This window comes from Eschscholzia californica, unplaced genomic scaffold (genome assembly GCF_041429995.1).
Source record: "Eschscholzia californica isolate CP2 unplaced genomic scaffold, dmEscCali1.0.p SCAF_3, whole genome shotgun sequence".
NCBI lineage: Eukaryota > Viridiplantae > Streptophyta > Magnoliopsida > Ranunculales > Papaveraceae > Eschscholzia > Eschscholzia californica.
Window position 1 is genome coordinate 55,507,662 of NW_028238420.1, and position 14,103 is coordinate 55,521,764.

Consider the following 14,103-nt stretch of genomic DNA (forward strand, 5'->3'; position numbering starts at 1 on the left):
GAACTACAAACTTTATCTCTCGTACATTTAAAAGAAGAAAGTTCGGCAGAAATGCCGACTTTTTTATTTAGTAAACACACGTACGTGTCACCCTGTGAGACAACTGTACCACAATTTGGTCTACACAATTTAACCACGTGTTTAAATCCACATAAACACGCATTAAAACATCTTCGTTTTACCATACTTTCTAGAATCTTTGTCCCCATACCTACTACGTGTCTCCAATGATTTGCTGACTCAGCACCTATATCTCCTACTCTCCTAGGGTTCATGAATCAAAGCTGATATGGATAAGGTCGGCGACAATGATAAATACAAACCCATTGCTGCACGTGTCACTCAATAAACGGCTAACTAACAAATTTCAGTTTGGACCATCTGATGTCAGCTCATCACTCAAACCCACCACCGTTATTTTCTCTCTCTATAAATACACATTCCGAGATTAAAGTTTGAAAAAAAAAAGAGTTTTTTCTCATCCCTCCTCCTCAATTTGATCTAACTTTTCTTATCTCCTAACTCAAAAGATATCAAAACTAGATTATGGGTATTGTTAATCAAGATCTTATTTCTCAACTAGAATTACCTCCTGGGTTTCGATTTTATCCAACTGATGAAGAATTGTTGGTTAAGTATTTATGCAAAAAAGTTGCAGGATATCAATTTTCTCTACAAATTATTGGAGAAATTGATCTTTACAAGTTTGATCCATGGATTCTTCCAAGTAAGTACTTGGAAGTTTTGTTTATCTTTTTTCATAATTAAAGTGTTTAGTAATTAAGTATTTAGTGTTAATTTGAGCTTATTGGATTATAATTAAATGTGTAGGTAAAGCAATATTTGGGGAGAAAGAATGGTATTTCTTTAGTCCTAGAGAAAGAAAGTATCCAAATGGTTCAAGGCCAAACAGAGTTGCCGGTTCTGGTTATTGGAAAGCTACTGGAACTGATAAAATTATAACAAATGATGGACGAAAAGTTGGAATTAAAAAAGCTTTAGTGTTTTATGTCGGAAAAGCCCCTAAAGGAACTAAAACCAACTGGATTATGCACGAATACCGCCTTTTGGGGAATTCTAAGAAAAACGGAAGCTCTCGTGTAAGTATATAACCATTAATATTACACGTATGTAGTTAATCAACATATAATTTTGATTAGACATTTTTTATTAATGGGTGAATTTGATTTATGCAGTTGGATGATTGGGTATTATGTCGAATCTATAAGAAACATTCAAGTGCAGAAAAGACAATTTCAAATACATCAACAAAAGAAAATAGTTTCAATGCAACTTCATCATCTTCATCTTCGTCTCAGTTTGATGAAGATATTCTTGATTATTTCCCAGATATCGACAATCAAGTTTTCGCTCTACCACGAATAAATTCTATAAAGAATCTTCAAGAAGGGAAACTAATCAATTTCCAAAATCTTGATACTGAGAAATTTGATTGGAGTAGTTTAGCTGCTATGACTTCATCATCAGAAGAATCCCATAAAATCAAACAGCGCACAAACAATCAAAATCAATCATTCAACAATTCAGTTCCATCATTATATTCAGAGAAATTTGGTAGTTGGATTGAAGAAGAAGTGGAAAGCGGAGTTGAAACTGAACTAGGAGTTGATACTAACTCGACGACTTACTTCAACACAAACTCGTTCTTAACTCTGCATAACGAGTCGCTTGACTCGTTTGGTATAAGGCACAATAATTTGTCGGTACCCGGGATGTTTGGGTACAATATGTGAGAGACGAAGATCAACATTGGTATGGTGACAGGGTAGTTAGTACTCTGTAAATATTTGCAAATCTTTGGGGGCAAATTCTTTAACTCTTTGACGTGATCCAAATGATAGGAAGATAGAAGCCTAGAAATTATATTTTCTAGGGTTAGTTTTGGGTGTAAAGAGAATTCAATGTCAAAATGGGCTATATCTTTGGAGTTAGATTATTAGTAATGTGTGATCATGTTAATGTTCATTTATATCCACGCAGACGTGGTGTAAATCAATTTGAACGTTCCGTGCATTGACTTCTGCTATTCAGGATGCAGATAAAACTAAAAAAGAAAAATTGCAACAAACGTTATTCCATTAACTAATAATTCCATTAATGCCAAATTCGTCGCACATTTTGTTGTACTGAAATATTACAAACTTATGAGCTACATCATTACATTATCGATTATAAAATGAGAAACGCCAGAGCTTTGACATATGAGATTATGGAATGGTTCCACCATGGGAAAATCTCCCTCCAAGTAGTTAAGAGTATTGGACTATCACTTGGGTGTCTCCATCGATGGCGAAGTTCTCATGGTCGAATTAAGTTGAGCACAGTGGAGTACCAAATGTGGATTGAACTGCTTTCCCACAAAAAGGGAAATCATTCATCTCCAGTCTCCTCCAATATGTTATACAAAAAATACAGGGTATCATTGGACTCTTCAAACCTGCAGTGAAGGAGAAAGTGACATTGAGAGAGAGACTTATTGAAAAGAAGAAAGTAGATATCTATTTGCGTGTAGTCGCTCAATATATTTTAGCGTCTGCACTTATCATTTCATATTAGTCTTGTTTTAATTTTCTCTTCGTCATTATCCATTGTATATTGATCGTAAATTTCTTATTTTCTTATTTTATTCAAGCATGCAACATTGCTAACTCAATCTTATGTTAGCAACTCAATAAAATTTTGTCTATGCATGAAGTTCAGTTAGATAACCGAACCAAAGATTAAAATTTTACCAAGAACAAAATTTCGAGTTTTCTACTTTAAAACCTGCTACAATTATACTTCGAACGTGTTAAAAATTAGTATTATTTCGCAAATCGTTAAGTCTATATGTAATTAATTAATTTGACATAGATAAAAAACGATAAACAATTGAATCTCCACCGTCCATCATGCCTAATTATAAATTCTTACATATATAATATATAAAAGATAATAATAAATGGTTTGGTTCGGGTTTTTTCAAACATATACATGAACCTAACCAAATCGCTTGGTTTTGATCTTTTAGCATTCAAATTAATCTGGATAACCATTGGTTTGGTCAGTTCAGATACTAAATGTACACCCTTAATTATAGTACTATTAATCCCAAGTGAACAACTTATTGAAGAATCAATAATGTCCATCATTACCTTTTTTTCTCATAGATGACCAAACAGAGAGCATCTCGTTGTGCAAAATGAGCTTGTTTATCTTTAATTTGCTTGTATCTAGATAAGACTTGTTTGAAATGTTCTGCTTCATTTTCAGCAATTTCTACAGTTGGAATTTCAGAGAAAATGTTGGGTATTGTACGATCGCTATATTCATCCTCTACAATGATGTTATGCATTATAATGCAAACAAACATTATATTACGGAGGACATGTGTATCCCAAAACGCGTTGGACCCTTAATAATTTTGAATTGAGCTTAAAGAACTCCAAATTCATGTTCAACATCTTTGCGACATGCTTATTGCATCATTGCAAAATGTTGTTTCTTCAAACCCGAGGCTAGGATATAGTGTGAACAAGAGTCGACCATTTCGGATATATACTATCAGCCAGATAATATCATGTATCATATTCTTTTCCTGTGATATTATATTTTGCTCGGCGAGTGTTACCTTCTGCTAAATCTGCAAATAAATTAGAAGATTGTAGCACATTAATATCATTGTTAGAACCGTTAGTCTAAAGTATGTATGCCACATCCAGAGATCGTAAGAGGCAACTGCCTCTAAAATTATAGTTGGATGGCCATTATGTCTAGTGTCATGTCCAAGCCGCAAGACAATTCTTGCAAACCCAGTGCATGCAATCAAGCCTCCCCAACATGTGAGAAAAATTTATTTCTTCTCTGTTTTGTAAGAATCTTGCAATATCATTAGCATTAAAGTTCCCAGATATTCCGTACCAAAATTTTTGACGATTGCACGACAAAATCTTTTTAAATAATCTATAACAGTTGATTCAGCAATTCTTACATAATTCGTGATTGCATCTGCCGCTACTCCATATGCTAACATCCGCATAACAGTTGTCATTTTTGCAAAAGAGATAATCCAAGTTTCTTTGCTGCATTTCTGGATTGAACAAAATACTTATCATGCGCTTCGACAACATTGTAAATCCGTAGGAAGAGATTCTTCCCCATTCTAAAATGTCTACGAAACTGAGAATCAGTGAATGATGGATTTTTTTCGAATGGTCGTTCCAGATTTGCTTGTGTCCTTTTTCTCTTTTACGATTAATCGTTATATGTCCAGGAACTTAACCCTTATGATGTGGTTCATCATCTTCATCTGATAAATGATGTATTATCATGTAGTCGTTGATGGGCATAAATGCGGCCATATTTTGCTGGTTTTCTAATTCTTCGAGTTTGGAATCCGAGTTATGGTAACTTGATGAGCCTGTGTAAGAATGCATTATTTTACTGCAAATAAGGTGTTGAAGAAGTATGTGATTTTACTCTACAAGTTGTGATGGATTTTAAGCACATAAAATTACAGACTTCAAGAAAACGTTTCCCGATGTCTTTCAGTTTGACAGATTCCTTACCCACTTACACACTTTATCTCAATTCAACACATAAAATTACAGTCTTCAAGAAAAACGTACCCCGATATCTTACACACTTTATCTCAATTCAGCACATAAAATTACATTCTTTTAAGTCTATAAATACATGCTTTCACAACTATTTGCAATCAGGCCCGTGCAAGGCCCAGTGCGGACAGGGCGGCCGCACTGGGCCCCCCACCATTAATGGCCCATTTGTATTAGAGTTCTGAATAATATAACATGGTAGGGGCAGAGCTATGAAGGTGACATGTTTAAATCTCTTAGATCAATTGGAAGGTCATTCTCAATTCCTTGTTAGTAGCTCGGGTTCAATTCCCGTCATCTCCGAGTTCCTTTTTTTTTTGGTAATATGATTATTAACTAACTCCTAATTTCTGCTCAATAACACTTTTTTTTGTGAATAAATTGTTTTCACCCTAGTCATATTTAATAACACAAAATATTTAATATGATATTACATTAAAGTGCAAACAATCTATAAGAGTATGAAATTTCATTGTGTTATATGTAGTTATAAACGTTTAATTTAATATATAATACACTGATTTCTTTTTTGTTCACAAGTGTTTGTCGATTTTTAGACTAGATTTTCTATATAAAAGAAATTGAAAGAATTTTTTCCTTGTAAATCTTTTTTCGAAATATATTTGGAGTCATCTATAGTTTTCATATAGATGATAAATTATCTTGCACTCTCATTAACTTCTACTTGTAGTTTTTTATTGTACGAAAAGTCTGTATTCAAATTTGGCACAGGGCCCCCAAATTCTCAGGCACGGCCCTGTTTGCAATGTATTACAAAATATTTAACTTCATAAAGATCTCTAAGATAAATCTAATTAATATACATGTGACAAATCCTAAATCTAGTAGGAAAAAGTAGTTATAAAATAAGATTTTTCTATTGGTTTAGACAAAAAAAACTAGATGAATGGGCATTTAGAGACACCGAAGAAGTTACTCTAAATTTCGAATGTCGGATCTCTAAAATAACCACCTTCACATCATCATTTGTGTCTTACTAGAGATAGTTTTTTAACAAAAATCCTAAAAAACATATGTGACAATCTAAGATGTACAATTTGTGTGTCTCATTGGAGATTGGGAGATGCTATAGTAATTAGATTGTGATGGATCCAAGATTAAGGGATATGTACTAGCTTATTAATTAGATTAGGATCCACTCAAGATTCAGGGATAAGCACAGGTAAATCTATGTAGATTAGATTAGTCACCATGTTTATCTCCTCTTTCAAATACATATTTAACTTACCCAATAAGTAAAAACCTAATTAATTAATTAATTAATCACACTTAATAATGATCTAAACCTACTTTAGGTCGTCATCATGGTTCATTTCATTCTATTCGTGTCTATATTTTAGACAGATTATTCCTTAAACCTAGAAAATCATTCTTCTTTGGCCAAGTTCTACAAATTCAGTGACTTTTCATTTTGACCACTTTAATTCTAACTTTATTTGGAGCTCCAAAACGTCCACAAGATCTTTAGGGACGAAAACATAACGCATGCAATGACTTCACAAGTATGATGAGGTGTAAAATTGAGATTGTCAAGTCATATTTAAGTCATCCATCATATTTTAAAGGGGAGCTGCTTTTGGCACCGGGCTTAGTGGCTCTTCGTGAAGGGGGAGGGGCCGACCCATTTCAACTTTCTCTGTAGGCATCCTACTAAATAACCAAGCCCCCCTATCTATTGGGAACCATAACGGCCTTAGTCGACTAGTGTCCTTTCAGATAAAATGCGCCCGACTGGTTCTTCTTCTTCTCTATGGCCACCCATAGGCGTAGGTGAAAAGGTCGCTACACCGAGTCCCCCTCTACCCTGGTGCTCATTTCAGGTAGGTGAACACGACATGTTATATTTTGTTTGAGTTAAAAATCCAAAATTTGTATTTTGTTTGGTTAAAAACTCGTAATTTGTTTAGCTAAAACTCAGTATCTTTTGAAACTTTTTCGCAAGTTGTTGTAAAGCTCTTGCAACTGCAAATTTTTTTTTTTGATGAACTGCAAATTTGTAGCAAGTCGTTGCTAACCTATTGCACAGTTGGTGCAAATTCCGAAAGTGCATAGGGAGTTGAAGACTAAAAAGGAACAGGTGATCCTTTTTCACCAAAACAAAAAAATTTATAGGAAGTTTTGACCAAATTTCCATTTTTGAATTACAATCGCCAATTAAACCTTCATAGTTTGTCTAAAAGTTCACTTTTAATAATACCAAAACTAATCCATTTAGCTTGTCCTACAACGTAGTTGATCTCAAGTATGATTTTAAAATATTTTAACATCGAAAAACTTCTTTCTTCCGATGCAACGGGTATAGTCAATAGAGCTCTATAACCAATGCTAGTAGCTGGAAAACAATTAATATCTTCAAGAAATTCATTACAACAATGGCATTTACAATTTTATCTGGCGAAATATTTTGCAAGAGTTTCAACTCTTCAAATAATTCATCTCCTTCAATATCAGATTGTTCGCATTTTCCCAGACTATTCGAAAGATTATGACAACAATCTTATAAGTCATCGCCATTATATCTACTTAACTTTTTCGGACTCAAAAAAATCTACAATTTTTCTTATATTCAATATACTGTTCAAATCTTTTCTCCAAATAACTATTAGCTTGATCAAGTAATAAAATAAAATAATGAACTCTAAAATGTTCCTCACCTTATTGCGTCGTAAAATTATCGTATGGGACCGAAAACTCATTTATTTCTACTTTTACCTTATTTATTGTCTTAATTACATGAGATAAATCTTAATGATAAATCCTTTCTATCAAAATTTGATTCTAGTATCTCAAGTTTAAGAGGGGTGCCCAGCCACTTCTCAAAAGAATGGTGGACATATGGGCCGTCTATTAGTGCAAGTTAGTTTCTTTTTTGTTAAACTTAGTGCAAGTTAGTTTTCTTTTTCTTTGTTAAACTTTGTGCAAGTTAGTTATTAAGAAATTTTAGCATCCAAATGAAAAGGTTACGATCTCTCATCAAAAAAAAATGAAAAGGTTACGACATTGAGACATAAAGAAAAGTCTATGGAGCATAAAGACTTTGGTCAACAAGATTTGACATGTAGGATATCTTTATTTTGCGCCGAACTTGATTTTTTTGTCTTTTGCCTCTTCATCTTCATCTCTTCGTGCGTTTCTCTCTTTCTCTCTCTCTCTCTCTCTCTCTCTCTCTCTCTCTCTCTCTTGTTGTTGTCTCTCACTCGTTCTTTGGTCAACAAGATTTGACATGTAAGGTATCTTTATTTTGCGTCCAAAACTTCAATTTTTTTATTTTTGTCTCTTCATCTTCATCTCTTCGTGTGTTTCTCTCTCTCTCTCTCTCCTGCTCGTTCTTTCGCACTCTCATGTCTCTCGCGTCCAATAATATGGGCAGCCTTTTAGTGCAGTTATAAACGTGGATCTCTACTAATGCGCTTGTGCCGTACATCGAAAGAAATTAAGGGCTTACCTACTCAACTTTCTACGAATCTGTTCACTTCGTCTCAATCTAAGAAATAGCTAGGTTAAATTGAAGAAATGGTTTTCTACTATGCTTTTGTTTGATATAATTACGTATGTGCACCTCCACACAACTAATGAAGGTCTCAAGGACTAATATACTACACTTTTACAGTTCTTAGTCATATGTTAGATAAATTAAAACAGATAATAACTTTCGTAATCATGACGATAACAATGACAAAAACAACAATCACAATGTCTAAAAGATTACGCATTTGACTGAAAATTTACTTCGGCAAAGCATACGTGTTTGAACCAAATTTAAATTTACATAATAACATAAACTACGAAGTGAATAGTTAAGCCCTTTGTTACAAATCCTAATTAAAAGAAATTGACATGTAATTAATTATTGCTAATATGGAGTTTAGCGTAAAAGAAGAAGATTCATTGGTTCTGCCCCTGCAATTAACCACGAGCAAAAACTTAATCATAGCCATTACCATCATAACTATTCAGAGTAAATGGATAAGAATTTGTTAATTTGGGAAATAACCAAAATTTTGAAACTAAGTTTTTCTAGTTAATTAAAAGCATGATCAAGCTAAGTTTGTTACACCTAACTAGTATCTGGATAATGACATCATGTTACCGTTACCATTCAAAATTTATAAAATATTAGTGTGATATATACATATCCCAATAGAAATTAGATACGTAGATACCACGATACTCGTGCATGTATGTGTTTTACATTCAGACCTGAGACCAGATTGTTGAATGAATTTCATATGTTACTACCGATCCGAATGATAGCTTGTAGGTAGCCAACTAGTAGTTCGTCTCTCCTTAGATGTGTTAAAAATACAGCACATATACTCCAAAGGTCTCTGGAGGTCACGGGTTCGATCCCTAGAGGAGGTGGAATCTCTGGATTATTGAATTTGAGATTATTAGGACATAAACAATGTAGATGGGTTTTAGGCCATTGTTAGTTGGGCTTTAGGCCATAGTGTAGTTGGGCTTTAGGTCTGTTCTTGTTTAATCTGGCAGTTACCGAGCTTATCACATCTTTGATGTACCAACGCCATTGTAATGACTACCGTACATCGAAGTCAAATTCCAAAAAAAAAACTGAACCTAATTATATTATATCTTAACCACCGGATATTGAGCAGTTGTTTGGACCAGGGTTACCCTCTCTTGTGGCAGGTTGGGGCGACTTCGGTGGTGCCCTTGTCTAAGGACAACTTGTGCACGCCTAATAAAGTTAAAACCAAAACTAGAGAGTCTGATGCGAATGAAATTCAAATTCGAAATACAAAATACAAAATTTTCAGATGAATATCTGAGTGCATTGTATCTGTGTACTCACCTTAGAATGGTAAGCTTATTTTTTTTTCAGGAAGGATCTCATTTGATTGTGATAGTTAAGAAGATATGAACCAAGCATAAGTACCATATGGTGTCTAAGTCAAAAACTTTTTTTAATAGTTAGGGTCTAGACCGTTGGATCTGGACTGATGATTACCCTCTCTTGTGGCCGGTTGGGGCGACTTCAGTGGTGCTCTTCTCTAAGGGCACCTTGTGTACGTCAAATAAGTTCAAAATTGAGACGAGAGAGTCTAATGTGAATGAAATTTGAATACGAAATACATAATCTTTAGATGAATATCTGAGTGCATTGTATCTGTGTAATCGCCTTGAAATGGCAAGCTTATTTTTTTAGGAAGGGTCCCATTTGATAGTGATAGTTAAGGATACTTGAACCAAAAATAAGTACCTTATGGTGTCTAAGTCAAAAACGTTTTTTAGGAGTTAGGGTTTTCACGAATGAGAATGAAATTTTGTGTATCCGTCTGAAGCTTAACTAATTGCACGGGTCTCCTCTTTTTATTGTTTATGTTCTATTTTTGCATTTCTTCACATCAAATTGATGGTCTCATACTAAAACAGACTCACCCCTCCAAAGAAATAGAAGACTGGCACAATACAAGGGAGATTTTGCAGGTCGCCTACTAGGTTGATAGAGTCTCCTAAGGGTTCATTATTGTCATGGGAAAATGATAGAGTTAGTTAGAATTTCTGAGGATGACTTGTTGAGTCATCCGGGTAAAAGAACGATCCAGATCGTAATCAAATTTATGTTTGGTGAAAATGAGTCACCATGTCATCATCTAACTATTCTTGTAAGTAATAGTAGCATCTCCCGTTTGTCATTTCATGCTGAGGATTAAGCAAGTTGTTATTACAGTTTCATGTTGAGTTACCATGTCATCATCTAACTTGAAATAACGGGTGGACTGCTGTCTTGTCTTGTCCTGGATTTTAGTGGCGACCCCATTTGCCCACCAATAAAATGGCCTAATTTTACTTCGGGCGCCCTTGATGTTAATTTGGGTGTCTTCTTTTTAGAGAAGTAAAATTGGCTTTACTTTGATGCCCTAATCCAACCCATAGACTATATAACATTGGCTTTATAATTCAATAAAAACATGCAAAATAAAGTATGTCAAATTTAATATAATATGCGGCCTCGAGTAAAATAAATAGTCGATCTCTGGGAGAAATTAACTCACTTCAGTCGGTAAACCCTAAACAACAGAGTGATCTACTAGGGATAATTTTCCAACTTTAGTTCTATAACATTAATATTTTTCAGATACCAGAACAAGTCCAATTAGCAGTTGGGATGTGATAAAGCAGTTGAATTGTACAGTTCGAAGAAACTGAATAAAGCCAGATATAGTGGTTGTTAAAGTGTCTTGAATATGGATTGATATGCAATCCAGTTTGCGACTCGTGAAACTGCTTTCAAGACCCCGCCAAAATTTTTTGGCCCGACCCGCTTAACTTATGTTTGCCCTAGTCTTATAGAGAGGGTATCAAAGTAAAACGTTTCCATGTATTTCGGTATTACAAAGAGGGGTGGTGGGAACAGTGAGATTATAGTTTGTAAGTGAGTTATATAAACTCAAACTCTAGAGATATCTATGTAATTTGTCCTTCGTTCATTGTAAAAATTATCTCGCCGTCAAGTAAGTCTAAAAAATCGAATCACGTAAATCTCTTCTGTTTTGTGTGACCGTTTATTATTTTTCTTGGTTGCTTATTCTCTCGTAACAACAATCAATTTTATGGTAGGGTCTATTAGCCTGGTACAGTGCCTCCACATGTGTTGGCCTCAGGATGACCCGTTTACTAACACGTGGTGTTCTACAAACGGTTCAGATTCCATACTTCAACTTTATCCACACCCAATAGTATGTCAACATTCTACCAACCTCCCTCACCCATTCCTTTTCAACTCAGAAACTTATTAAAGCCCAAAAATTTCATTACCCAAATCTTCTAACTTCAATTCTACCATACATTTAGGATCAATTCAACTCTCATACTAAGAACCCCTAAAAATAAAGAGAACTTAAAAAAGATAGAAAGAAAAAGATTTTGAGTCAAGAAACAAATTCATGGAGGTTAATACAGATTCATCTTCTACCTCACAACACCCTCAACTTCCTCCGGGTTTTCGTTTCCACCCAACCGTCGAAGAACTCGTGGTTCACTACCTCAAAAAGAAAGCTTCCTCATCCCCACTTCCTGTTACGATTATCGCAGAAATTGATCTGTACAAGTTCGACCCATGGGAGCTCCCAGGTAGGGCAGATAACATATATATCCTGTAAATTTATATAGACAGGCATGTATATCTAGTTAGTTAAGTGTGCATGCATGCATGCAAGTCTGAGTTTAGTTTATTGTTGAATTTTTAGGTAAGGCGAATTTCGGCGACCAAGAATGGTATTTCTTTAGTCCAAGAGATCGGAAATATCCGAACGGTGCTCGGCCTAATCGAGCTGCAACATCTGGGTATTGGAAAGCAACTGGAACTGATAAACCAATCTTAAGTTCTGATGGAAGTCAAAAGGTTGGAGTGAAGAAAGCACTAGTTTTTTATGGAGGAAAACCCCCAAAAGGAGTTAAAACAAATTGGATCATGCATGAATATCGACTCGTCGATAATGATACAATCAATAAACATCCATTTATCAATCCTGCAGCTAAGAATACATCGTTACGAGTAAGTAATGAAGATCTTTATATTATATATATATTTATGTTTCTTACTTCAGACTCGTCCCGTTTAAATTTTCAAATTTGTGTACTAATAATATGCAGTTAGATGATTGGGTTTTATGCCGAATTTACAAGAAGAATAACTCCCAGAGATCAGTCGATAAGGATGATTCCATGGATGATATGCTTGGATCCATGCAACCAACTCCTTCAAAATTCTACTTCCAAAGAGATTTAGAGCCAAAGCTTGCATCAAAATCAATAACTTGTGATGGTTCCATGCTTCAAAATAACGAATTTTTATTCGACGGGTTTCTAAGTAGTTCTACAAATGGTATTAACGTGGGCAACTTCGGACCTCAACCGTCTTCTTCTTCTTGTTACCCAAGTTCTTCTAGCTTAAAGCCATTATTCTCATCTATGCTTCCAACTTCTACTACTGAGAGTACCCACACACATAAACGCGGACTTTCATCACCTTATCATTGGTCAGAACCCGGAATTATATCGCCTCAATCGGCAAAGAAATTCCATGCTAGTCCTGAAAATGATAGTAGTATAAGTGGATGTAACAATATCTTGAATGATGGATGTCTTAGTAGTACAATGGAAACTTTGTTTACTCAGACACCAACTCAGGCTACTCCTATGCACCACCACCCACTTCTTGGGTCACTCGGCGATGGCGATGGCTTTTTCCGCCAACCATATCATATATCTGGCATGAATTGGAATCCTTAATCAATCATCAAACCATGGGTACCTTCTTTCAAGGATATATGGTTTAAGTACAAGATATTCTGCTTATTAAAGAAAAAGTGCAGGGAAGAATAATCAAATGAAAGGAATTAAAGCAATTATTTCAGGTGAGATTTCAATATCTGTTTAGATAGTTAAGATTTGCATTAGTTTATTTTTAGTTATATATATTTGTTAATATATTTAGTGTCAAAATATAGATGAAGCTTTGTAGTTACTGGCAAATATTATATTGTTTTAGTCATTATAATTCTATAGAATTGATACAAATAATATTGTTAATCGTTCGATTTGATTATATATACATTTTTTTTTCTTTTATCAACTTAGATTATTGTAGTGAGTAATTAAACTTATACTAGTATAGTTAATTTTAATTATTATTTAATTAGGTCTATTAACTTGATCTTAAAAGATGTATTATCATTATAGGAAAACGGATAAGAGACGTATTTCTTATTAATACTATTGGATTAGATCTTCTATCTTACATTATTTTTTGTCCCACACAAAAAGGGTATCAAGTCATAAAAAGTATCGGCACAACGAATATGGATGCTAATGAATGATGAATAGTCATCTTCACCTGGCATTAGTATTGTTATGCAAATGGAGTTTGATAATACGTTAAACCTAATCGTTATGTTTTGTCAACATTATCGATTAAAACGTGTCGTATTACTATTGGTTCTATCAAAGACTAATGTCTTTATTTTCGGTTGATTTTCGCCCACGTAACCATTCCTTTATTCCTTTTTGACACTAATAAAGTTTAATTATCTTTAAAATTTTTTACAACCTTTTCATTATAAAAGAAAAGGATACAAAAAGACTAGATAAGCATAAGCACTATTTATTGACATCTAATCCATTTTCCTCACTAATCCTTTTGATAAACCATACAAGTTCTTTGTCGTAAGAATTATTATATATATAGCCCATGGATGATCAACACCAAAGTTTTGGTAGGCGCCTAAACCAAGACCTCTAAAAAGTGTCACCCTGTCAGGTCTGGCCAACCCCGTCACGTGCATGAGACATTCGCTTGCCAGCACCCATATATAATATGTCGTAGAGGTCTTTAAATAATAATCTCCACCAATATAAAAGCATTGATGCTGTTTGTTATCTAAAATATTTCACATATTTCTGAGGGTTGTCATATCACTAAGACACTAAATAGAGTGAAAGA

The 14,103-nt window shown here is 34.3% G+C and overlaps 2 protein-coding genes across 2 annotated transcripts; both read left to right on the forward strand.

The window, feature by feature from the left end:
* Positions 1 to 435: 435 nt before the first annotated feature.
* LOC147552073 (NAC domain-containing protein 72-like) lies at positions 436 to 2,034 on the forward strand. Its single transcript, XM_086672064.1, has 3 exons — positions 436 to 727; positions 832 to 1,100; positions 1,197 to 2,034. Exons 1-3 carry the CDS (start codon positions 547 to 549, stop codon positions 1,752 to 1,754), a joined length of 1,008 nt encoding a protein of 335 aa, XP_086528190.1. The 5' UTR covers positions 436 to 546; the 3' UTR covers positions 1,755 to 2,034.
* Positions 2,035 to 11,427: 9,393 nt separating this feature from the next.
* LOC147552074 (NAC transcription factor 25-like) lies at positions 11,428 to 13,236 on the forward strand. The gene is made up of 3 exons (XM_086669016.1): positions 11,428 to 11,732; positions 11,849 to 12,156; positions 12,255 to 13,236. Exons 1-3 carry the CDS (start codon positions 11,546 to 11,548, stop codon positions 12,891 to 12,893), a joined length of 1,134 nt encoding a protein of 377 aa, XP_086525142.1. The 5' UTR covers positions 11,428 to 11,545; the 3' UTR covers positions 12,894 to 13,236.
* Positions 13,237 to 14,103: the final 867 nt, after the last annotated feature.